Below are 27063 nucleotides of genomic sequence, written 5' to 3'. Positions count from 1 at the left end.
TCAAAATTAAATATGTATGCTTACAAATCCTGCCTCTGTGAGCTCTAGATGCCGTCAACCACCTCTGTATCCAGCATCTCAAGGACTAGGGAGTCAATGAAAGACATTGGTGTTGCTGGTCTACCTCCTTCAGATAAACAATATATTATGCAAGTGTATATACACATAGGAATAAAACAATCTTGCCTTTATGTTTTGTTCCTTCTGATGACTGTTGTTTTTCTCTTTCATCAGATATTAATGAATGCATATCCAATCCATGTATGAATGGAGCTGCTTATGTGGATGGTATTGATAGTTTCACATGTACCTGTGTAGCAGGATATGAAGGAACGACGTGTGATACGAGTATGTTCAGTCGACGTTAACATTTTATTAGTGTCACATAACAACATTCTATAAGAAAATAGCTCACAGCCAATCAAACGCAATGATTTGAGTAACTTTAAACTGGTATTGTAACTTGTTATTGATAATAATTTTTCTGGGCTGGGGCCCAGGTTTGTTTTTTTAGCAGGTGTTTTCTGATAAATAAGTACTTTGGTATATATTTGAATTTGAAGAGCTGATTAATCAAAGGAGCTTCATGTATAATTGTGTAACAAAGCTACGTTAATATTAAGCAGTTACACACCTATAAATAGAAATAAAATTGTGCAGTGAAATAAAGAAGTTCTGCTGACATAACATTGCAAGGTACACTGTATATACATTGATCTGTATTTTATGCTTAATTGTAAGATATTTATTGTTCAATGGTTTAATTATATCTAGTATACCCTTTGTTTGATGAGAGTTTCATTCTTTAATGTCATTTTCCTGTTCCATGTAACCGGACCACTGTAGTGCAAACTTCGCTCACCTATCTTCGATTTTATTCTAGGCACATGGAGAGCCGTTGTGTCTGTAGTTGAGCGAAGATTATATGTGGAGTGACGAGAAGATTGTAACGAGGAAGACAAATATTTAGGTGCTGCATTATGTGTACATTTGTAAACAAATAGTGCGGTTTTGTACATTATTATTTTTTCGACCGGTAGCCAATGAAGTTGTCTAAGTAGGGGTGATGCATAATCCTGTCTCCTTGCTCAAAGAACAACACGAGCAGCTCGGTTTTGAATACGCTGAAGTCTTTGAATTTCAGTTACTGGGGCACTAATGAGGAGGGAATTGGAATAGTCCAGCCGACTAAGGACTAGCGAACGGACAGCGTGATGACACACTTCTTCTGTCAAAAATCTCCTTACTCTTGAAATGTTGTAAAGGTGAAAATTCAGAGATTGGCTCAATGCAGTAACTTGTTTGCTTGTGGACAACAAAGAATTAAATTTCACCCCTAAGTTACGAAAATGATCGGATGGCTCAACTTGAGAATTACATACAGATAGAGAAATATTATCTGGAAGATGATGTCTGAGTTTAGGAGATACAATAACCATCATCTCTGTCTTATTTTCATTAAGCTTTAATCTATTGTGTGACATCCATCCACTTAGTTCAGCAATACAATCATGAAGAAGACCCATTACTTCCGTAAGACTACTAGGTATTTTAGGATCGAAACTACAATGCAGATGGGTATCATCAGCATAAACATGGTACTCAATACCATGGTTTAACGTACAACATGAACAACACAGGTCCCAGGACAGAACCTTGCGGAATACCATGTTTCAGAGGATGTATATCTAAAAAAAATTGATATCGATATCGAAACATGGAAAGATCTGTCAGAAAGATAGGTCTGAAACCACTCTAAGGCTTTGTCACATATGTCGAAATCAGAACGCAATCTGCCAAGTAACATTGTATGATTGTGCCTATCTTTTCAGAATACAAATGTATATATATTACATAATGGGAGACATTGATCTAGTTACTCATTCAACGTCTTAAAATCATGGATATATTGTTTCATAAAACATTTTATCAATAAAAAGTGTCACAAAATTATATAACAAAATTGCTCACAGCCAGCTTTAAACAGGTATTGTGCCTTGTTGTTGAAAAAAAAATTGGAATGGGGCCTTGGTTTTTTTTTTTTAGCAGGTGTGTTCTGATATTAAGTTTGTTTACGGGTACTTCTATTCACAAATCGACTCATTGGTGTTAAGCGATTGCCGTCTACAATCACCTTTGCTTGATATGCTGTGTAAGATAGCCCCAGGCCTCCTTTAGTCTCACAAGCACATGCAGACATGGCATGATAACTCCTTGAAGATATAGATGTAAATGCCTACTTCAATGGTCGGTTTTTATCTATCAGAGCCTTACGAGATGTGGTTAAATAAATGCTAATGTTAAGCGGTTTTAAATTCAATTAATTCCAAAATCATGATTAATATGAACACTATGGTACACTGTTGCCCATCAAGTTGGAATGTTTTGTCCATTACTCCTTTCATGAGTTGACTGTGGCAATATGATTTTATCTTGATAGATAAAGTTTATACCTTCTCAGACTTTATATATCAATCTCTATGACTCTTTTACATTAACCAATAAATCTCTGAGAAGATGTAAACTTTATTATGCCGTAAAGCTAAAAAGTAAAGATGTTCTGCTGACAAAAAAAAGAATTCTTAAACTATCTATCTTGTATAGAGTATTTTATGTATTTATGTTCATGTATGTAAAGTAAATTTCATTACAGATGCCAACTTTACAGCACATATTTTGTTCGATAAGTCAAACATATTTCATATATTTGTATAGCATTGTTGGTTTTATTTGTTTTTCAGATATCAATGAATGTGGTTCTGATCCCTGTGAATATGAAGGGACTTGTACGGACATGGTGGTTACACCTACAGTTGTGTCCTTGGATATACAGGAATGAACTGTCAAACTTGTATTGATTGTGCCTATCTTTTCAGGATACAAATGTATTTTTTTATTTCATAATGAGAAACATGGATCTATTTACTCATTCAACAACTTGAAAATATGGATATATTGTTTCATGAAACATTTATCAATAACAATTATCACATTACAACATCATATATCAAAATTGCTCACAGCCAATCAATTGCAGTGATTTGATTACATGTAGCTTTAAACCGGTATTTCGACTAGTTATCGATAATAGGTTTTCTGGAATGGGGCCCTGTTTTTTTTCTAGCAGGTGCTTTCTGATAAATAAGTTTGTTTCCAGGTACTCCTATTCATAAAGCGACTCATATGTGTTAAGCAATGACCATCTACGAAACATGGCGTCATTGCACGCACATCGTTGTGACACGATTGCATTTCTAGTTCACTCTCCATCCATGCTATGACTTGGTAATATGTTCTGAGGGAGTGGAATTTGGTGGAGCTGACGTAGGAGGGAGTCGCATTGGCAATTTTCTAGACGAACAAGTTGTATCGTAATGATGCAAGTGAGTCATTACAGCAGCAACCAAACATGACAGACATTGCTTTGATACCAAGTTCCTCTATTAGTTCCTTTGGCTGACTTGGGAGAAGAAAAGTACTAGCACTGGATTCTTAAGTGGGGCTACATTTCACAAGCTTCTGGAAGACTGCTCTCTTTCCGATTGCGAATATCCTGGAAGTCGAATCACAACCAGTGTAGGCATCTCAAAAAAGTAGTTGTGAGCATAGATCTTTACCCAGGTCCACTTTCAACTGCTTAATGTTATACACCTTCGGAGCCTTGGCTGCATTGTAAGAGTGGAAGTATAGTTCCCTGCTATCTACATCCGCGTAATGCAAGAGTAACACCAATAGGTCAGTGCCTTCTCAAATCAGAGTAGTAGACTGACGACGAGAAGAATTCACTGCAGCTTTAGCAATATGTACATTTGCATCCCCGGATACATTGATGACGGCGCGATTACTCTTCCTCCGTTCCTCACTAATGGGATTCATGAGTCCCTGCTTATTGCAGTCTCTTGATAAAAACTCATCCTTCTTGCCTGAGAATACAATGTCTGACAACTGGATGGGCATTCTGCCCACGTCGCTGTGGTGTGTATTATCATTAATTGACGCTCCTCCACCATAGCCGTCAAAAATTACATTTGCAGAACCAAAAAGTGAGGGTGGGTAATAAGTGACTTATGGCCATTTTCATGTTATGGCGGCCATTTTGGACGCCATCTTGGATTTTGGGGTTTCCTAGACCATCACAAACCATTCTTACTTGTCTCAATGGATTCTCCGACCCCTGAAACCATGGGATAGACACCAAAATTATGTCTCTAGGATGGATAATAAGTGATTTATGGCCATATTTAGGTATCGGCGGCCATCTTGGACGCCATCTTTAATAAAAAAACAGCTTTCTGAAGCTTCGATTTCGGTGTACTTTTAGTATGTTATTCCTGAGGTCAAATACTACTAGAAACCGTTAAAAAAAACCTGTTGTTGCAATTTTTAGGGGTTGGGGTGTTTTTTACCATATATTGACCTGACTAACTATTTATTATTTATCTGATTAGCTGACATTAAGGTGGCCCTTTCAAAATCAATGAAAGAACGTTTAGTCAGCCACACAAAATATCAGGAGGCCCTTGCCAGTCTTAGATTCTCTTTAACCTTTAGAAGATGGAGTGTTTAGTCGGTCTGAAATTATATTGTGGTATCAACGTACTTGTATGGAGCCTATTAAACATGGAAAGAGTTTTGTTAACTAACAGCAAAAATGTGAGATATATATATAGCAGGCACATGATATGGTGCCTTATTAACCAATCAAACAAATTCTTAACTTTATTATTAGTTTTTATATGTTCATTTTGTTATTAAAATTAGGGTGTTTAGAGGGACCTTCTTCCTCTTCGTGTGCAAAGTAGAGATCATGCACAATGTATTTCATGTCATTTAAAGTCAAAGGTCATATACCTATCGGTCAACCCCCAGACTAATTATTGTTTAAAGGAAAAATTAAAAGTGGTAATGTGAAAGTTCATGTTGATTTCATCAATGGGACATTATTCAAATACCCTTCAAGTTTTTATTTCTAAAGAAAATGTTGTGTACATTGGATTGAGTGAAGCTCGCTTACATCATATGACCCCACTATGAACTTTAATTTCATCCAATGCTCTTGCTCAAAAATTTCTTAATTTATATTTCTTGAACAGATATAAATGAGTGCCTTGTTCCAAGCTTATGTGATGCTACAACTAGTGTTTGTGTGAACACAGTAGGAAGCTTCAACTGCATGTGTAATACTGGCTATCAACATCCAAGTCCTGGAACAACGATATGTGTTTGTATGACATTTGAAACATTTAAAGGTTTTGGGTACATGCGATCTGATATAAATAGTTTAGTTGTAGATCAAGAGGTGTATAGTTTTTATTATTTATCGGATTGGGTAAAAGTAAGGTACCCCTTCCAAAATTAATAAAAGAACTTCCAGTCATCTAGACAAAATATCAGGAGACCCTTGCCAGTCCCGAATCATCTTTATCCTTTAGATGGTGAAGTTTTCAATTTTTCAGGCAAATGATATGCTGCTTCATTAACCAAACAAACAAATTCAACTTCATTATTATGTTTCATATGTTCATTTTGTTATTAAAATTAGGGTGTTTAGAGGGACCTTCTTCCTCTGTGTGTGCAAAGTAGAGATCATGCACTATGTATTTTATGTCATTTGATGTCAAAGGTGATACACATATCAGTAAACCCCATATTAATTCTGGTTTAAAAGAAAAGTTAAAAGTGGTAATGACAAACTTCATGTTGATTCGTTAATTGGGACATTATTCAAATAACCTTCAAGTTTTTATTTCTAAAGAAAATGTTGTGTACATTGGATGGAGTGAAGCTCGCTTACATCTTATGATCTGACTATGAATCTTATTTACATACAATGCTCTTGCTCAGATTTGCACTAATCTTTATATTTTAAACAGATGTGGATGCATGCGATGATGGAAGCCATACGTGTGATACTACAACAAGTATTTGTGCGAACAATCTAGAAAGCTTTACATGCGTGTGTTATCCTGGCTATAAACTGCAAACTGGTAGCACAACGACATGTGATGGTATGTCATCTGAAACATTGTTTAGATGTACATCAAGTAGTGTATAGTTTTTATTATTTATCTGAATAGATGACAGTAAGATGCCCCTTCCAAAATTAATGAAAGAACTTGCAGTCATCAACAACAAAATATCCGGAGGCTCTTGCCAGTCCAAAATTCTTTTTATCCTTTAGATGGTGAAGTGTTAAATCTGTGTTTTAAAACAAATTGTGATCAAGGTTCTCGCCTGGAACCCATTAGACCAGGAGGGGTTTGGGGTATTAATTATCAGCACAACTCTAAGATCTATATCAAATACAGGATTTTCTGCTTCAGTAACTAATCAAACAAACTATTAACCTTGTTATTAGAGATTATATTTCCATTTTGTTAGTAATATTAGTGTGTTTAGTGTTTGCAACGTAGAGATCACGCACAATGTATTTCAGGCCATGTAAAGTCAAAGGTCATACACATATCAGTCAATCCCCACACAAATTATTTTAGTAGATTTAATTTGACTTGTATCCGATCATGTGATCTTGTTTAATTACAGGAAGACATTATTGTATCTTGAAATTTTTCTCATTTTCAATGCTCACTTCTTAGCTATTAAACAAAATTTTTACTGAACTCATTTGGCTTTTGTACAATATTTGTAGTCTTAAACGTTCAGAACAGTGTTTAGTATGACTCCAGTCATTCCCTGCATTCTCAGGATTCCATTAGAACCGGTATGAATGAAGGCGTCTGCAGAGCTTAATATATCTTTTTGTATATGATGATGATGATGAACAGTATTTGTATGGCGCCATATATCTGTTTTAAAAAACATTCAAAGGCGCGAGCTACAAAAAGCAAACAAATGAAATGGATAAGATATGAAGCCAACCTAGCAGAAATTTTTCACTCTATTTTTATTTTGGTCCAGATATCGATGAGTGCTTGAGCAACCCCTGTATGAATGGAGGGACCTGCATGGACTTGGTCAATAGATACACATGTTCATGTCCGGAAGGATTCAACGGAACATTCTGTGAAGATGGTAACATATGATGCAGCTTAGATATCCCTTCCAAATACACTTCTTTAGAATACGTAAGAGAAGGAACCTGTAGTGGAAACACTCTTGAAATAAGAGGAATAATTCTTACAGGGTCTCCCAGAAAAAGCATGAAGGAAAAGGGATATACACATGTGCAGATAAAAGTATTTAAGTATATGTATGTTTCAGGTGCATATATGTAGGAAACTAATATATGTATTTATTTTTCTATGTACCCTGTTATCCCCATTTCAAAGAGAGCAGTGAGGTGTCTGTGATTTATTCTATGACCCGTGCACGACTCATTTAAATTTGTTTTGTTTTGCATGAAGGTTTGATTTGCGCTGATTTAGTTTTGTTTATATTCATCATAATATATGGTTTTAGATCATATCATAGGCTTATGTAAAGTAAGCGCGTACCAAACATTGTACACATACATTGATTTTTATACATGTGTTGATGATGTAGTCAGAACTGAGTGCATCACTCTTTAAAGTACAAAGTTTGCACAGTTTTTGAAAGATTTTTCAGAGGGCTTGTGACAGCTATGTCATTTTTTTTATCCGCTTTAACTAGAAAATAGGTCAAATATATTTGAGTTTGACATGACATGAACAATTTTTTGATAAATCTAACCAGTAATGTAGTTTAACAATTGAGTTCGTTCAAATGTGAAAATGCTTATATCTGAATGGTAGAAGCGGGTACCTTTCCTTCTGATAATATAAAAATACTAACACTGATGCTAAATTATTGACAAAATTATGTTTCATGCAGTTTGTTAGTGTTGAGTTGCTTGCATAACACAATGGAACATGTGCATTCTGATTCCTCACAAGTATTCCTCTGCCTTTCCTCGGTCCAAATTGAAATTATTTGTGAAGATTCATACTAAAAGATATCAAGAAAACAAAAAACAAAAAGTATTTATTAAACAGTTAAAATTGATCATAAAAGAGATTGTTTAAAGAAAATGTTGTAGAGGTGAGGGTGGTCGTTAAGATCAATGGTCCTTTTCATCTACTAGAACCCCCTAAATTAGTTCAAATAAATGCTAATGTTAAGCAGATTTGCACTCTATGTTAAATTTATATTCATTTTGATACCACCATATATTTAGTAGAAACATTTTTGCACAATGATTTATGTATTCACATATGACTAGTGCAAACATATGCAAGAATTCTAATCTACGGCTAGACACAACTTATACAAATTTTAAAAATTGCATTTGAACAAAATACAAAGCTCGCAGATAATGGAAAATATTGGGCGATTAACATTTTAGTTTGCATGATTTTGATTATTTCTGTTGTATTTTCTTTTGTGGCTGTGATATTGCTTGCTTTGCCCTGAAGACATTGATGCATGTGATCCCAACCCATGTGTCAATGAAGTGAACTGCACAAACCACTTAATGAATCCCGGTGATGCTAATTACACATGTGTCTGCATGCCTGGATGGACAGGGAGAAATTGCTCAGAAGGTTTGTACAAATTCCACCCAACATAGTAATTCAAAAATTATCATGATTAAGATGTGCAATATGGTACACGTTTGCCCTTGAAGTTTGAATATTTTGTTTTTAACTCCTTTCATGAATTGACTGTGGCAATATGATTGTATCTTGATAGATAAAGTTTATATCTTCTCTGAACTTTATTGATCAATCTCTATGACTCTTTAAATTAACCAATAAAATTCTGCGAAGATGTAAACTTTATCAATAATAACCAGATTGTCACAGTCATTGTTTTTAAAGAGGTAAGACAAATATTCCAACTCTACAGGCAACCGTGTCATTTTTGGAAATTGAATTTCTGTATTGTGCTGATCTTATGCAAATTTGCACACAACTGGTCCTAATTCACAAATATTTTGATACCATCACATAGTCAGGAGAAACATTTTGCATGATGATTTACTAATTCACATCTGACCAGTGCAAAATATTTAATTTTTTATTGAAAAATAAAACGTGTGTACCAAATACTAATGATGTATGTATGTGGTAAATTTGAGCATAGTTTGAACATAGATGTTTCACTTGTTATGACAAATGCTCATGAAATAAAATAAGTATTTTTTACTTTTAGATAAATATTATGTACTGTGTCTTATACCAACAAATGAAATGAATTTAAAGACACCAACGCTAAATCTATACTCAATTATTAGTACCTCGATTATTTCACAATTAATATATTTAAACATATATATTTAGTATATTTAGTAAATAATCCAATTATATTTGTTTTATGGGATTGTAACACACTTCAAAGATGAGCTGTTAAGTTATACTATTAACAACACTATTACACATTTTGTAATGATTCTCAAGATTTAATTAATTAAATTACAGATCCATATGGAGAGTAAGAAGTTACTTCCAAAATATTTCAGGGCCTCGAAGCATCAATTTTCAAATGCTAATTTACGAATATTCCTTTGTTATAGTATTAACATTTATCTCTTTATTGTAATTGATAAAACAATGTTTGTTGGAAGTAAATAGGCACCTAACTCAACCAATTCTAAAGCATTTACATTATTCAAATTTAAAAAAAGTAGCATAACAAATTACTGCTTAAAGATGCTGATCAAAAGCTTTGAATCATTGCCAAATGTCTGGTATTGGAGAAAAAATGTTTTGCTGTTTTATATAGGATTAATTTTGAACATGCTGAAAGGGTTGTTCAAATACATATATCCATATGCCTTTTCGTCTAATGTGTAGATATTCGTAAATGCAATGCAATGCCCTGCAAGAACAACGGAACATGCGTGGATGGCACAGACTATTACGAGTGCTATTGTCTTCAGGGCTTCAATGGAGCAAATTGTGAAATCGGTATGTGAACTTGCAAATGTAGGGGATGATGAGTGGCATGACAATGCTTGATCTTTTATTTCTGAACATAAAAGGGTTGAATCGTTACTAAGGTGGCTAAAAACACATTTGATTTACCATTATAAGTGCATTTGCAAATTGATTGACAACTCAGAATTGCAGTTCCAAAAGAATTATGAGTTCAAATTTTTTCAAAATTTATGCTGAAAGAAAGTATGTAATAATATATAATATCTTAGATATTATCTTTTATTTCTTTTTTAACACTTTGTGTGTCATATCTTATAGGGGCATAACAAGATTTGCATAGTTCATAGTAAATATGGCTCTGCATCCTTTCTCTAGGGAAATTAAATGCTAATACCTACAGGCCCGAATTCACAAAGGAGGTTTGTCGACAAACCGATGTTATGTACGTCATATGACGCGTTTTGACGCGTTTTTTACAAACCTGGTTTGTAAAAAACAAAAGGAGGTTTGTCCAGAAACCTCCTTTGTGAATTCGGGCCACATAGTTTGTAAATACAGTGTATGTAGAATTTTTTGAATTCCTGCTGGCCTTTTCTAAAGAAATGCTTTATGAATCAAACGAAGCAAAGTTAGAAGCATTTATTATGATATTGCTGGTGATAGCATGCAGTGTGTTGATGGTATGAATAATTAAGAGAAATAGCAATTAATATGAAGTTTGTCTGGATCTTTTAGAAGGTGTGAAGTGAATGTTTCGTTCGAGGCCATTGTATTAAACTGAGATTGGTAATCTGATTGCACAGTAAAATTACGATTGAAATTATTGTTGTTAGAGTGTGTCGGATGGAGGGAAAATAATTAAAAAAGGGTTGTTGTTTAACTACTCGTATCTAATGCAACTATTTTAGGCTGTCCGGCGGGTACTTTTGGAGATTATAGTATGGAGAGCTGTACATGCGTGGATGGAGCTAACTGCGGTAATGTTGATGGGAACTGCACTTGTGGTCCAGCATTTGAGGGAGCAGTTTGTGACAGAAGTAAATGAGCAGAAAAAGAAGAAGTGATAGGTGCAAGTGTAATTCCAGGGCTCGAACCCTTGACCTTTTCATCTGAAGTAAAGTACGGCTAGACTACAATACCTCTGAAACACCAACTATGAATATAAAACTTTTGACCATTTTGACCGTCCTGTATCTTTCACAGAAGTGGCAGAACTTGCTAATCCAGGATATTCCAATGTCCTCTCCATGGAACTTCAACTTATGTGGGACTTCCCAGTTCAAGGCAATGACGATGACATCAACTGCACAGCCAAATACAGGATTCAAGGCACCAATAAGACAGAAGACAAAAATGTGGGAAGTACATCACCGGGTATCGTGACGGTCTTGGAGCCCTACACCATCTACGAGTTTCAGCTGATCTGTGTGAATCTTGCTGGAAGCAGCGAGCCTCTCGACTTTCCACCCCAACGAACCCTAGCTGGAAGTATGATCACTATTTAATACATGTATATTCATTCTTATGTCACCCTAAATGAAAGAGTCACGCATGTATTTTAGTGTATGAGTGGTCCCACATTTATTTTATGCATATCTTTCTTCATATATCCTTATATGAGTTTTTATTAAAGTTTAATGTGACCTTGTTTTTTTTTGCACAACAAAGACCCTTGCGTAGAAAAATTATTAGATGATAATTTTATATATGAATTTAACTAGTTTAACTAGCCTTCCAATTTGGTATCCTATTTTGCTAAGTCACCAAGAGAGGGGAACGATAATTATTTGTTGTGCAACGTTAATATGAGGCAGTACTTATTATTCAAATATCTAACCTTCAATCTATTTTTTTCAGGGACCATTAGATCCCTGATCTCAAGTTATGGTTAAGTCTTAAAATGCATGATTCAATTTTATTTCAGAGCCGTCTCAGCCTCAGAATGTGCGTATTAGTAGTATACAAGCAAGAGAGGTATTTGTAGAATGGGACGAGCCAGCGGATAAAAATGGACCTATCGATGGATACAGTCTCATAGCTAGACGTCGAGATCTCAATAATGTAGCTTTCTGTAAGTCCTAGTTAACATTTGTTAGATTCACAATTTTAACATATATATTCACAGATATGTGAATACTAACGTAGCCATAATTTATAATCCATATGAGATATAGATTTAAAAAACTTCCTGGACATATATTTTATGAGACACTCTATTTGTATGCAAAATGGCACAAACATAACCCAGCCTTTTTAAGGTTAAGTGATGGAATACGAGATCTAGTATTGAAAAATGATCAAATGTTGTGAGATCTGTAGGAAGTGTTGATTTATTTGTAACTGTTTGTGAATCACTGGTTTGATCCTAATTTTGGCTCTGTTTTATTATTTTATAACTTTATATTCAGGGCCTTAAAAAAAATCAAATGCAAAGAAGGAAAGGGCAGCGGCAAAGATTTCTGCACATATTGTGTTAATTTTTGTTGCATGTCCACATTGCATATGGTGCCAAGAATTTTAAGAGGGAAATAAGCTGTAATTTTTTTTAATTTTTAACTCTCTGAGAGGTTCGAATTCATTGTTTTCAATGGAAATTAGCCTTTTTATCAACTTTTCAACTAAATTTCTACCCAAGTATACTGTTATCTGAGATATTGCATTTTTGTCAGTTTGAAGAACCATGTGTGATATATTTAGCCGAAATAATAGAATCTTGTCCTGAATTGGAGAGTGTTTCTGTTGTACATTTATTTGGATCATATGGGGAATCAGTGAGCATCAACCTGTGCTTTGACAAGTGTGAGGGCAATATTGCTTTACAAAATGGGTTCTTGAATCTAGGCAATCTATTATGTCTCTTGAAAACATGTAACCGTGCATCATATACTTTCCTACCACGGCTACCATGCAAACAAAAATCTCGTAAAAAAGTGATATCACACTGCTAAAAGTCATAATGCATGGCTAAGAGGCACGTACATGTTTGCGTATCATTTTTCTCTCTTATATCGTTTATTACAGCTGGTCTTGGAAGCGGAACCAGCGGTATTTTTATACAGCTTACACCAAATACAGTCTACACAGTCAGTGTAAAAGTATTCAATCGCAACGCACCGGAAGGGAACCAGTTTAGTGAAGAATCACCCCACTCGGACCCTTTTACAACCTTACAAGCTGGTATGTCCATTAACGATAGATCCCGTAAATTGCTTATCAAAAGATTCATTTGAAACTTACATCTGGACAGGTATGCCTAATCAGAAAGGTCCGAATTCAAAAAGGAGGTTTGTCGACAAACCTAGGCTTATGTACGTCACATGACGCGTTTTGGCGTTTTTACAAACCTGGGTTTGTATTTATCAAAACGCGTCATATGACGCACATAAACCTAGGTTTGTCGACAAACCTCCTTTGTGAATTCGGGCCAAAGAGGTAGAGGCAGAGTGTTTAGATAATTGATTATTGTATGACTAGTTATTTCTGTGAATTTTTGCGAAACAGTCATTGATCGCGAATTTAACAACACGTGAAAAGATTTCCAGCAAATTATGTTGCATGTCACAATCACTAAAGCAAGCCGTATTGCATGTCGCGCACAGCGTGTTCACACTTTAGCATGAGCCAACACTTGGCCATGTAGTGCAGTTTGAGATCACATTGATTGTAATTGGGGTGCTTCAATAAATTTTGTTCATTAAATTCTCCCGAAATAAATATATTATTACGATACTCGGGAATGAGTTCATGATCCACGTAAATAGAATGATAATAAATGAAAAATATATAATGGGTAGTTGTTGTGGATTTACGCAAATTTATAACCACTTGCAATTTTTCCTCGACCCCTTGATCTTCAAGAAAAATATCTTTACACAAAAATTTAATATTGGCTTATACTGTATCGGAAATAAAAGAGGTGTCTCAGGAATGTTTATGTACGTCATATGTGATTTAGTTATCAGAATAAACCATGAATTTTCTACAGATTCATTAATTCCTCATTTTAAACATAGCAGATCAGTGAAAAAAACTGTTGATGCAATTCATGATAATAATGAAGTTGAATGAAGGCGGGGCATATTGGAGATGCAGCCACCTATTTTATTCTGCCATGGTGGTAGAAATGGGGCTTTATAAAGAGTCCAACTTTCTTCTCTTACTGGGGAGCATTCAAGCCCGTCATAATGTACAATGTTTAAAGATTCAAGTCAACATAATGTTGGCGTTCCATAAAGTCTGGGATACCTATTTATTACATATTGGCAGAGTAAAACATTATGAATATAAATGCTGTGCCGGGAAAAACTGCAAAACCTTATGCTACGTTTACACTATGTTCCCGGCGGCCACGGCAACCACGTTTCGGGCCACCGTGGGCGAAACGGGATTGACGTGACACAACGCGGAGGACCGTATGGGCAAACGTAGTAAAATAATAATAATAATAATAATAATAATAATAGCCTAATAGTCCACTCCAAATTTTATTAAACCGAAACAGAAATTCTTTTTGCCCAATTGATCGTGAGCCCAGCAGCCACAGAGCAGCACCAGATCGACGTTGCTCTATCCCTTATTGTTGAACGCCAAACAAGGTAGCAACAACTCCCATCTTTTAACGTCTTGTGGTATGACGCGGCCGGGGTTCGAACCCACGACCTCCCGTTTGTGAGGCGGACGCTCTATACTGACTGAGCCAACACTCCAGTAAAACGGGGTGAACGTAACAAAACGTGACAGTCCGTAATAGACCGTAACAAAACTTGCAGGTGGTCCGTAGTGGGACGGGAGGCCCACACATTCCCCGGCATCTTACGGTCTTTTCAAGTTTTGTCACGTTCTGCCACGCTTAGTGCACGTTTTGTCATGATTAAGATGAACGATATGGTTACACGGTTGCCCATGAAGTTTGAACATTGTGTTTGGTTTTGGTTTGGTTAATGACTCCTTTACAAGTGCATTTCGTTTCTTTGCTTCTGCATTACTCCTCCCCTCTGAGTTAATCAACCTCCAAGGTAGTATTATTGTTTTACTTTTTTAAACCTCTTCTCCATGCATGTACAAATTACATCTAGGTGCATCTTTCTTGGGGGCACTGGTGTCATGAAATATAAGGATGCCTTGCTAAACCAAGGAGATTTATTGTTTGAAATTTTGAATCTGCCAAATTTTCAGCGTGTGGGTGTAACGTGCTGGAATTGATTGCACTAAAGTTGTCCATACTTTAAAATAGGAGATTGCGCGGTTTGAAAACGACAACTAATGTTCTTTGTGTGAGAAGTGTGCATTTTGTCTGTCTTCGCCCTCGTCATATATATATATTTCTTTGTCTGTGGACCCGCACGGTTCCTTTTGATCATTTGATAATATTAACGCATGCATGATCAACAAGATGAATGCACGCTTTCTATTCCCAGTCCCCTTCAACCCGCATTTTCACAATGTCTGTTTACCATTCATATTCCGCTTTCAACTTCATGCTATGAGCCGAGTTCAGAAGTGGAATTTCCTATTTCTCATTTTTCATTCGTTGGTCTTGTCCTCCCCTTGTGCATGTGCTTCTTTTCCCCAAACCTCTATTCTAGTAACATATTCGTTTGTTCTTGTGTTTTTTCCGTTCCTAGACTCATAATTCTCTCTATCAGGTTCATGTAGGCATATCATTCTTGTATGGCCAAAAAATTAAAAACAAACTGAAGGTTGAACCCCCCCCCCTGGAAGAAAAAAACGTGTAAAAACAAGTGGGGGGGGGGGTTGCAAATTTTCAAATTTTCGAGAGCCAACAAAAAAATTGTTCTCACTACCCCCCCCCCCCCCTTGAGCGCCAGGGGGGCATCCCCCCTTTAAAAAAAAAAAGGTAAAAAAAATCACGTGAATTTTCCAATTTTCGGGAGCAAAAAAAACATTAACAAAAAATAGTGCTCACCAATACTACAACTAAGGATCTTACATTACGAATGACGAAATTGCCAGAAACGTTCTGGGATTATCAAGTGCATATTATTTTCGGATAAATGTCTTTTCTGGTCTAATTAATATCATAGTTTGCCTTTTTAAAGACATTTTAATGCCTAAATCACCCTCCTTTTCGCGGAGAGGCGCCTGCAGTGACGTCATAAACAGTTGCGCAATACAGCTCCAAAACTGGGCTTTTTTTCTGAGCGCTCTGAGTCGTCATTTTTAAAGCTAGATTCCAAAATTATTAATGATTTCTAAGAAAAATCATTGTCAAGTTCGGAATCTCGGTCAAAAATTATTCTACATGTCTTTTTTCATTTTTTAGCCCGTTTTGTTTAGAGTGGCCTTTTAAGACAATGAATTGGGTTATCTTTGTTCTTGTGTTCTCGTTCTTCTCACTCTCTCTCTATCTCTCTCTCTGTCACTCTCTCGCTCTCTCTGATATATAATTAAAGAAGTAAATGAACTTATACTTGATGACCCAAAAATAAACATATAGAATTAGAATGCAATTTTATCATGTCAGAGAACAGAGGATCACTATATTAACAATCATGATTTTCAACAAAGGAAGTAATATACACTACAAAAGAAAGTATACAAAAGTGAAAGGGGAAAAAGCCCAGGTCATGTTTGATTGTTAACAATGCAGGGTAATACTTCATATTATTCATGATAAAATACGTGGTAGACAATATACAAATGCTCAATCTGAATATATTTTATTTCATAGAAACGGCTTGAAAATACTTTTAAAAATTCCAGTCTACATTGCTTTCTGTAATATCTTTGCTTACTTATGATATAAATTCATAATCGTAATCACTATTTTACTACTAATCGTATTTTATCGGGAAATCTCAGTTATGCTCCAATGCCTTTTTGTTCCATCTAATACTTTGTTTCATTCTTCCAAAAACATTCGATACATTATTTAGATTAAATGTTATGTGAAGATGTGATTAATTAAAATGATCGCAAGGACTTTCCGAAAGATCAATTTAAGAAAATTGTAATAGCATATTCCGTCATTGATTGAAATGAATATGCAGATAATCTGATGACGTATCATGTAATCGGAACATGATTTATATAGGATACACAATAAAGTATTTAAATTACCCTTGGGTTGATTTCTCAAAAGTCTCGTGTTAATAATTTATCATCTTTAAATTTAGAAAGCAGTGGCACGCCTGTGACTTTGACGATCGTTTCTGTAACCGTGATTCTTGTCCTCATCTGTGTCATCATGATGTTCATTTGTATTCGTAAACGCAAAAGGTAAATTGGTGTTAATTTCGTTTATTTTATGGCTTACTTCGAATCATCGGATCATCGCGTCCGGTCGGGTGGTCGCGTTACACGATCTTTCGTAGATTTGTCGTTTGTCTTAGCGTTTTCACAAAGTGCCGTGTAAATTAGAACACACCATTTGTAGATGAGAGGGGTTTATTTTACAAACATCCCCCCGACATTTCGTGAATAAAGGGCACATTTTCACAAAAAGTCGGGTAACGCGACTACGCGACGCGAAGACCCGATGATTCGACGAAAGCCGTTATAATCAATGCAAATACTAACGAAACAAAGAAAAGAAAGGGAAGAGAAATTGAGGGAGAGAAAGGGAGAGAGAGAGAGAGAGACAGTGGAAATGAGAAAGAGAGGTAGAATAATGCCCAAGAGGACCTCTCATTAAGACCCCTCGGTAGAACAGCCGTGCTGTCAACTTATATTCAAGGGGGCGAAGGAAAGATGGCAAGAGAGGGGTGGCGAGAAAGAAAGAGAAGAACATAGGAATTAGTGTAACAAAATTTGTTAAGCATACATATGGATCTTTAAAGGCATCGTTTAACAATGTTAAATCTGAGATGCATGGCCCTACGTGTTATCAATGTATGTGATATGGTGTAATATTGAAGCCCTAAACATATTTGAGTGCCGGTTTTACCATACTCATTTTCCCCATTTCGATTTCCAATCATAAATATCTAGATAATCAGACAGGCAATCGACTGACCTAAAGGTATATCATTATGATTGCAGCATGAGCTAAATCCAGGATTTTGTTTGAGAATCTGAGGCAAAGTTTTTTTTTTTTTTTTTTTTTCTCTTCAATAAAATCATCTTTATTCAATATTGCTTTCGACTTTGCAAAACATAACAAAACATATATGAATATGCATACATAATATAACTAATAGAATCAACAACAAGAATATAGCTGATTATACAAGACATGGTGATAATTTTTTTTGAATATTCTTTAAAAAAAAACACAAGGTTTGTCCACCTATTATCAAATGATATTTTTAACATAAATGTATTGTTCAAGGGAACGATAATACCTTAACATGCATTTAAAAGAATTAAGTGAGAGTACGCTATTTTTGCATTTGTTGGAAAATATAAAGTATTTGGCTTATAAAATAATAAAATTAAATTGGACTCCAACGTTTCCATAAAACCCAAATAAGAAATTAATTCTATTCAAAGTAACTTTATCCTCTAAAATGAAATGTTGGACATCCGCAATAAACCTTCTAATGATTGGGCAATTCCCAACAAAATGTTCTATAGATTCCACGGAGCTATAACAAAATGAATATAAGTCTGACTGCGAAATATTTAATAATTTAAGATATTCATTAACACCAACTATACGATGTATTATCTTAAACTGAAAATAACGGATCGTATAGATAAATATGACCTAACAGGCACTAAGAAAATTTTAGCCCAGTCTATGTTTGGGATATTAAACAGAGAATTCATTTATCTATTGATTAAGGGGGACTAAAAACCTGTTGAACACTTAAATTATGAATATATCGACATATCTTCGTTACCTTCATTATATTTGTAATCATTTCCTCTTGAGCTTTTAGGTCTGCTTCTGAACATTTAGGGATATTATTTTTCCAATTGTGGGGAATAGCCGTTTTCACAGAATCAAATTCTACAAAATTGTATTCAAACTTATATTTGTTTCTTAATTGAAAGAAGGTAAAAATATTACCATTTTCGTCAAGAAGATCTGATAATTTAATTATACCTTTGTAATACCATAACTTTATAAACAATAATTTGTTGTTTCCACGAATTATAGTGTTGTTCCATATATCTTGTCGTCTGATATGGGAAGGAATGATTTCCGTATCGAGTGCTAAAGAGCCCATGACTGGGCAACTTCCCGAATAAAAATGTTTTTTATCGACAATATACGAGAATCGTTTTTATTAATTTTACTATACCAGAAAAGACTTCCTCCAAATGGAGCCAAACAAACTTCATAAAAACATTTCTATTGCCCAACATTACTATCGTCAAGCAGACGTTTAACCCAGGCAATCTTTAAGCCTGAAATAATTGAGGGTAAATGTAACATTCTCAGACCTCCGTCTACATAGTCTCCAATTATTGTTGTACGGTTTATTTTGTCTGGTGTTCCATTCCAAATAAATTAAACAAGTAAAGACTCGACCTCTTTTTAGAGGGCTTCAGGCGGTTTTGGAAGGATCGAAAGTAAATAAATTGGTTGGGACAATCCCAATGATTTTACGATAGCAATCTTTCCAATGGGAGTTAGGTTTCTAATTGACCAAATACGGAAAAAAATCTATTTTTTTGTAGTTGGGGTGGAAAGTTTAATTCAAAATAGTCTTTCAAATGCACCGAAAATTGTACACCCAGAAAAGTAGTAATACCTGTATTGAACGTCAAACCAGACGAAGCAATGTCCGAAGGGTAAGCTTTATAATAACCCAAAATTAACAGCTTTGATTTATTTCTGTTTAATACAAGTCTAGTGACACATTTCAATCCTTCTATCATATCTAAAAACTCTTAACAAATCGTTACGGCCTTCCAGATATAATACCGTATCATCAGCATAAGCATTTATTTTAATTTCTGTGCCGTTATTTTAATTCCTTTAATCAAGGTGTCTTTTCTTATCTTGAGACTCACTATTTCATATTTTAAGGAGTGGACTTAACGGACAGCCTTGTCTTACCCCGCATGTTACTTTGAAATATTCAGAGGCAAAACCATTGTTAATAACACATGAGCTCACATCATTATATAAAACTGTACTCCAGTTGACTAAGTCGATGCCAAAATTTGAAAACCGTATCGTTTTCAGTATAAATGACCACTCTATCTTATCTAGTGTTACCAAGTAACTTTAAAGAAGAAAAATAATAGATTTTATTCATATAATATCATTACTCTCGTAGCATGCAAAGACCGATTATAATGTCAGTGTGAATGACAGTCACAACAAACAGGTTATAATTCTTTATTCGCTGAATAAATCACAGGTGAGAAGTTTAACCTCAATGTCTCTGTAAGTCTAATTAATTATCTATCCTTGGTAATCTCTTCTTTTTTTGGTCCATAGATCTCAACAGCAAGGGAACAGGAGTTCTCCCATCGCTTCGGCAAGCTTCACCACGACTCCCCGTATGTGCACACACTTGTTACCCGCAAATTCACCAACAAGCTCAGGAAAACAACAAGTAGACGATGTATATCATGAATATGAAAGGGTGTGCGTTTGCGGGCAGGACTCGTCGAAATCGAGCACCCGTGCAAACCAAGGAACGAGTCAGGGAATCTCCTTGACCAAGACGAAGTCGACGTCGGAAAACGACCAGTCGCATGATTATGAGAATCCGTCCTTCGACGATAAGGAATATACTAACCTTGGTTTCTCTCAAGTCAAGAAGGGCGGTGATCCAACGAAGCCGACGTCCTCCGGTAAGGAATATACTGATCTTGATTTCTCTAAGATCGAGTAGGGCGGTGATCCAATGAAGTCTTTTGACGGTAAGGAAGATGTTGATCCGGCCTATGAAGTTTGTATCATATAGAATGTAAATCAAATAGATTTCAAGTCTTTTACAAAATCGAATTGCATCAATATATACACTTGAAATATATATTGAAGACAGTCGTGGGGATTATCATAACAAAGAGAATTACCTTATGAAATCATTATTTTGTTTGCGTAAAAGATTTATTAAAAGTATCTATAATGCTGGAGTACCATTAAACCCGTTGATTAAAAACATAATTCTAAAAAACAAAATCACGTTAGCCTTTTATTATACTACACCACAGACGTGTTAAATGGAAGATTCCAACTAGAGGGTATTTTATTCAATAACCAAGATGAACAGTCCCTTTCTTTTGTATCATTTCATTAAACGATACAGTTATATAATAAAACAAGCTCCTTGGTTTTACCGATACTGAATGCTGAAATAATTATCTTCATGACTGGACTATGAGTGACTAATGGAAACCCTGTTAGGAGTAAGTTGATTCGTGGTTATGAACTTAAAACGAATAATAAGCGCATGGCTTGCTTTGACTTTCTCTAATGTCCGAGTGACTCTTTTATGAATAATCCCTCTTTTTAGTACTAAGCCGCTTTCTTTTTTGTATATTAATACCTAGGGTTGTTGATCCTTTATTTTCATCGAGAGATTATTTAATGAAATGGTCGTGAGGAATGGTGCCACATTCCTGTAATTGTTGACAACTCCTGAAAAGGGTCAGTGGCCCTGAGATTTAGCATATATACGTAGAAATATTTTTTTCCTTTTTGTAGTAACTGCAGTTTTGGTCTATGATTGAATTTCAAACTGAAAGGTTTGAGAGGGCAATTTATATTCAAGTAATATATGCATGTATGTACTTAAAACAATCTCTTTTATTGATTCTATATTTTGATTCGTCATGATTTCGTACTCTTTTTTGTCTTCAAATTGGTTTTAAATGTGTTGATGGATGAGCAAATAAAATGACGGGATTTCCATTTTAGGTGGATGATATCCAATAATTGCTGTTTGTTACAATTTACAAATTGCAAATTTACTTTGTTTTGACATGTATATATTCATGTATTGTTCAAACACAAAGGGAAGCACAAACAAAAGTACAGGTTACAGGTTTTAATTCAAAGAACAAGTACAGGACAACATAAACTATACAATGAAGACATAGTACATATTACATATAAACATACAACACTGAAACATAAAATATACATAACAAGTTTTTGTGTAACAAATTGGAAAATCATTACTATAATGATGATGATGATGATGATGATGATGATAAAGATGATACTATTCATAATAGTAATAATAACAACCATAATAATAACAATAATAACAATAATAGTGGTGATGATTGTAATATTAATAGTGGATTTTTTGTATAGCGCTAATGCCTGTCAGACTTGATACTCAAGTGTGAGGAATCATTTTTTAGATTCAATGATATTCATGATTATAATATCGCACAACTTGATCTGATGCTTCACATTCAGCTTTTTAATTTTTGTTTTTATTGTAGCCGTCGGTAAGGGGAATAAGGGATAGATATACTCATTCATGGAACTTTTCGATCTTGACATTGTTGGTTTGGTGTTTGGGCTAGAATTATACTCAGAATTAAAACGAAGATACTACATGCTCTGAAAAATATGTTTTTACGTTTTCTTTTGTTCTTCTTGTGTATGTATCTAGTGACACGTGATCAAAGTCCACATGTTATTGATGAAACAAGAATTACTGCTACCAAAAATACATAACTTAAGGTGACGGATACACAATAATTTTTTTGATCTAGAGATTATTAGGCGCCCGGATATGTTTTCACATCGATTAAAATTTCGTGTCAGTAGACGAGGGAAAGGGAGGGTAAGATGATTTGAAAATCTTTTGAATTTATGATTTCACTTGACCTCTGTATGTCAAAGAAAAAATATTGAGCCTTATTAAGAGAGAAAAAGGAGGGGAGAATGAGAAAGAGAGAGAGAGAGAGAGTGAAAAAAGGAAAGTATATTATCTTTAAAAGAGTTTACAGATTAAAAGGAGGTAGAGAGGGAGAGAGTGAGTGAGAAAGAAAAGGAGGTAAGGAGAGAGAGGGTTGAGAGAAAGAAAGTGAAGAACAGGGACAAACATAATCTAAGAAAGAGTGTAAAGAAAAGAAGGTAGAGAGTGGAGGGGCAAAAGGGAAAGAGAGAGGGGGAGGGTTGAGAGAAGAAGGAGAAAGAGAGAGAGAGAGAGAACAGTAGGAAATACAATTTTAGAAAGATTTTGAAGAGATGGAGGATGAGAGAGAGAGAGAGAGAGAGAGAATGAGAAAGGGATGGGTGATAAGGAGTAAGAAAAACAGAAAGGGGGATACGGGGGGAATAAGAATGAAAATGAAAGGAGGTTAAACAAAATACGGGGAAATAGAGAGGAAGACGGATGGAATTGTAACAACTAGAAACAAAATGCAGAGGGTCGAGGACGCTGAGGGAAAGAGACAGCCAGACTTTATCCACGTATATGATACCCTTTACAATCTATGTTAAATCTGTGGAATGACCCATCCATTCGGTATCCGATTATTTACTATTCCCCATAGTTTAATAGGAAGTGTATGCAAAATCACAAAATGTATTTTTGTTTTGCATTGTGGTTAAAATTATGACGCACAAAACCAAGTCCGGTGTATTGATTGTTCGAATTTTGAAGCCGAATATTCAGACACTTTGTTCCGTTTTCTGACTCATTATAATTTGACCTCGTTCAACCAATTCAGACAATAAATATGATGTCGCTTTTATAACAGTCAATCAAGCATAACCTAAGAAAATATTCTCTTTCGATATATTGTCGCCGAATCTAAATTTGGTAATGATGTCAACATAATAAGTATGATATCGCATACAATTTGAAAAATAGGAGGGAAACTTACTTATTCTTTTCTTCATTTGTTAGGCCTTCCTTAAATAATTCAAATCACTCAACTGTGACACGGGCATTGATGTTTATTCGTCAGAGATATGCCCCAGCCATTCCAACAGCCGGTTGGTTTAAAATCGATATGGAGTCGAATCGGTGGTGTGACCGAGGTATTCATCTTGCCTATAAGGCTCAAAAAATTAATTGTGAGAATCTGAATTATTCTTGATGGATTAATTTATATCTTTTCATAACAATATAGATCAATCTCTATGACCTTGATCTCTTGGTAAATACGATTTGCAGAAGATATCACAGTTATCTATCACGAACAAACAATATTGTCACAACCATTTCATGGAAAAGGGTAAGACAAAGGCATTTCCTCTTTATAGCATAGCATAGTAGGCAAAGTTTGTATAATATGTCCCAGTAAAGTATACCTAAAATGAGATGTGAGGCCTGCGGTACCAAATAACAAAATCACATTGATCTAAAAAGCTGCTATATTAATACTGACACAAATATTTGAAAATGAAAATATGACAATTGTCACATCAAACACAGTAATCACATATTTCTAGAATAAGTGTATTCGAACTATGGGTATTCCTACTGAACGCCCATTAAGGTATAGTTTATGTCATAGATAGCGGTGTCATGTGGTGATTCATACACAAATATTGACAGCAAAATTCATATTGTTCTAAATATAGAGGTATGTTTGCGCTGAGTTATTTAGACCAGCAGTAAAATCATCAGTTAATATTAACTTTAAGCCATCAGACATTATGAAACAGATTTTGGCCCTCGATAGATCGGAACTAAAACCGTCGTTTTAAAAGATATAAACTTTAACTTTAATTTCTATATTTACGAGAGATTCTTTCACACAATCAGCAGATGTCAATTTCATATGGTCAAGTTGTTATGCGCTATGTATTGAGCTGTCAATCCATTATACCACCTGTGCGGCGCCACGAATACCTTTCATATTGACCATGCCCTTCTGCATTAACTTTTTCCCACGCCCAACCCCCCCCCCCCCACTCAGTGTTATTTAGGTTACGCATATGCGTGTTCCCAGCGACCCCCCCCCTCATTTTCAGCAAAAGTCCGGTGTGTAAAGTCAATACGGGTCGACCTTTTTCTTTTGTTATACGAGCCTTTTTCAGCACCCCCCCCCCCCTTTCAGCAAAAATCCGGTGTGTTAAGTCAATACGGGTAGACCTGTTTCTTTAGTAACGAGCCGGAGAGTTTGGGAACAAGCATGGTATCCCTCCGTTCACGGAGTGGGGGGGGGGGGGGGCAAACACACAGTAGCGTCTTTAACTACGTATTTCGTATACAAACATATGGAGATCTCACCCCTGTACATATACATGATTGTGTGCGTAGAGCGCACACATATGCATGACTTGAGCACTCACGAGCCATACACACACACACACGCACACACACACGCACGCACACACACACACACACGGAAAAGCACCAATTTTGACCAGTTTTGGATTTTCATGTTGTACTTACGCTTCTCTAGGGCACAAGCATATTGCTTGTAAGGTTTCCTCCTCATTACTGTCGATTAAGTTAGCACCCTTTGTATTTAATGACGTGCATAAAATCGTTTTTATTGTTTTGATACCACCTATCCATTGAATATATGTATATGTTTTGTTACATTGTATATGCGTTACTTTGTAAATACTTTTCATATGCAGTTAATGTTGAAATAAAACCTTTAAAATGTTGTAAACTAGCCGCACATAGATCTCTCGTTCCTTAACATGATTAGCCTTAACGGCTTAGTGATAATGTACAATATGATATTGATATCACTTCGCCTTAACCTACACCAATATCCCTGCGTGGAAACTTGGAAAGGCATGTAAACAAAACCTTAAAATGCGTCCAAAATCACCCCTTCCGCTCCCGTTGCCAATGTGATACTTTAAGAAATCTAAATCAGGAACAAAACCTCGTAAGAGTATTGCTAATTTAGTTGTTAACTGTGTGTATGTACTGTTTACTGTGCAGTTACAGCACGGATCAGAATGATAAGGAAATAAAAGTTGATCCTTTTCATCTTATGGTTATGCAAGTACATGTACATATATATATATATATATATATATATATATATATACATATGAGTCCCAAAATATTGTTAATCCACAACGGACAGGTCGTGACAAGAGTTACCAAAACCAAGGGAAAACAATTGTGTTGATTTAGATTGATCATGGATCCTGCAAAAGCCGTAGATGGCGTCATTCCTGAATTTGTACCCCCGGGAAAAATTCACTCTGGGCCTAGCGATGTGTGGATCACGCCATCCTCGGCTTGGAGAGATCATAATTGCAAAATAAAATCAAGCCGGCCATATTATGGACTATTGTCATTGGTGTTACTCCAATTAGAAGTAGAAAGACTTTGCAGCAGCTTATAAGATTGTGAGTACACATAAACGTTTTTAATTAGATGTAGAATCAATGAAATCTGACAAAGAGGTTTTCAGAGCTTGAGCTTAGTCTTAGAGAAACTATAAGTGAAATTTATGAATGTAATCAGTAATTTCTATACCTACAGATATTTGTTTCCATGGTTATTTTTCTTTCTTATCATTTCCAGGTCAAGGTTATTCTGTACCAGAGCACGACGCTTGATAGTAGGCATATAGAAGAGGCTGATTGTCATCAGATCAGGGTAAGGTATTATATTTCAAAAGCACTTGATTTTCTTCTCTTTTGACCTCATATTACCTGTACTTCAACACATCCTTGATGCCTTTTTGTCTCTGTACGGTCAGTTTACATGTACGTTTGTTATCAAAATAATAATAATGAGCATTTGTATTGTGCCATGTCTGCCAAATTTGACACCCCTAACGCAAATGTCACTAAACTTCTTATATTATTGTGGGCATACATTTACCAAATGTTCAAAATAATTCAGGAAAGGAGAGCAAATGAACATAATTTTATACTGTTTATTTTTTATACAATTTATACAGTTTTGTCCGAGGTATCAAAGCAGAAGTTTTGTTTTAAACAGTGCAAGTTCTGCAAATTACATAGCAAGTTTCTCATCCACATTTTTCGGAAGAATTTTGTTTTTGTGAGTAAGCGTAGAATGAAGTAGGCCCACATGTATGTCTTTGTTGCTATATCATTGTGTATCTAAATGATTTCGTGATACCAAATGTTCACACTTTGTAGGGGAGAAGGGACATTAAAACAAAGGGTTTGATTAGATTTGAATATTCCCACATCATAAACCTCTCTTTGAAATATTGCTACATGTAGACTACATGTGCTTCAGACATTATACTGTACAGTCCTGCTTTGGCTGCAGATTATGATTGGCCATTAAGCCTGGTATTCCGAAAACAACTGTACCGGTGAAATGAGGAAATGATCTGTGGAGTATTAGAGTAAACACATTTAATTGTACATGTTAGGAATACATTATGTTAAGGTGTGTTGTGGTACAAAAATCAC

The 27063-nt window shown here is 35.3% G+C and overlaps 1 protein-coding gene and 1 long non-coding RNA gene across 2 annotated transcripts; both read left to right on the top strand.

The window, feature by feature from the left end:
- The first annotated feature begins 5100 nt into the window (after window positions 1-5100).
- Window positions 5101-7029, top strand: LOC115928425. Its single transcript, XR_004066046.1, has 3 exons — window positions 5101-5225; window positions 5874-6008; window positions 6919-7029. It is a non-coding gene; the product is annotated as an uncharacterized LOC115928425 (long non-coding RNA).
- A 2760-nt stretch (window positions 7030-9789) lies between these two features.
- Window positions 9790-20614, top strand: LOC105436836. Its single transcript, XM_030995772.1, has 6 exons — window positions 9790-9887; window positions 11061-11345; window positions 11782-11928; window positions 12879-13034; window positions 16994-17096; window positions 20215-20614. The coding sequence occupies exons 1-6, from the start codon at window positions 9794-9796 to the stop codon at window positions 20612-20614; spliced, it is 1185 nt and encodes a 394-aa protein (XP_030851632.1). The 5' UTR covers window positions 9790-9793.
- Window positions 20615-27063: the final 6449 nt, after the last annotated feature.

The sequence above is a fragment of the Strongylocentrotus purpuratus genome, unplaced genomic scaffold (genome assembly GCF_000002235.5).
Source record: "Strongylocentrotus purpuratus isolate Spur 01 unplaced genomic scaffold, Spur_5.0 spur5_scaffold_3, whole genome shotgun sequence".
Taxonomy (NCBI): Eukaryota; Metazoa; Echinodermata; class Echinoidea; order Camarodonta; family Strongylocentrotidae; genus Strongylocentrotus; species Strongylocentrotus purpuratus.
This window is presented reverse-complemented; position numbering and strand designations above follow the sequence as displayed.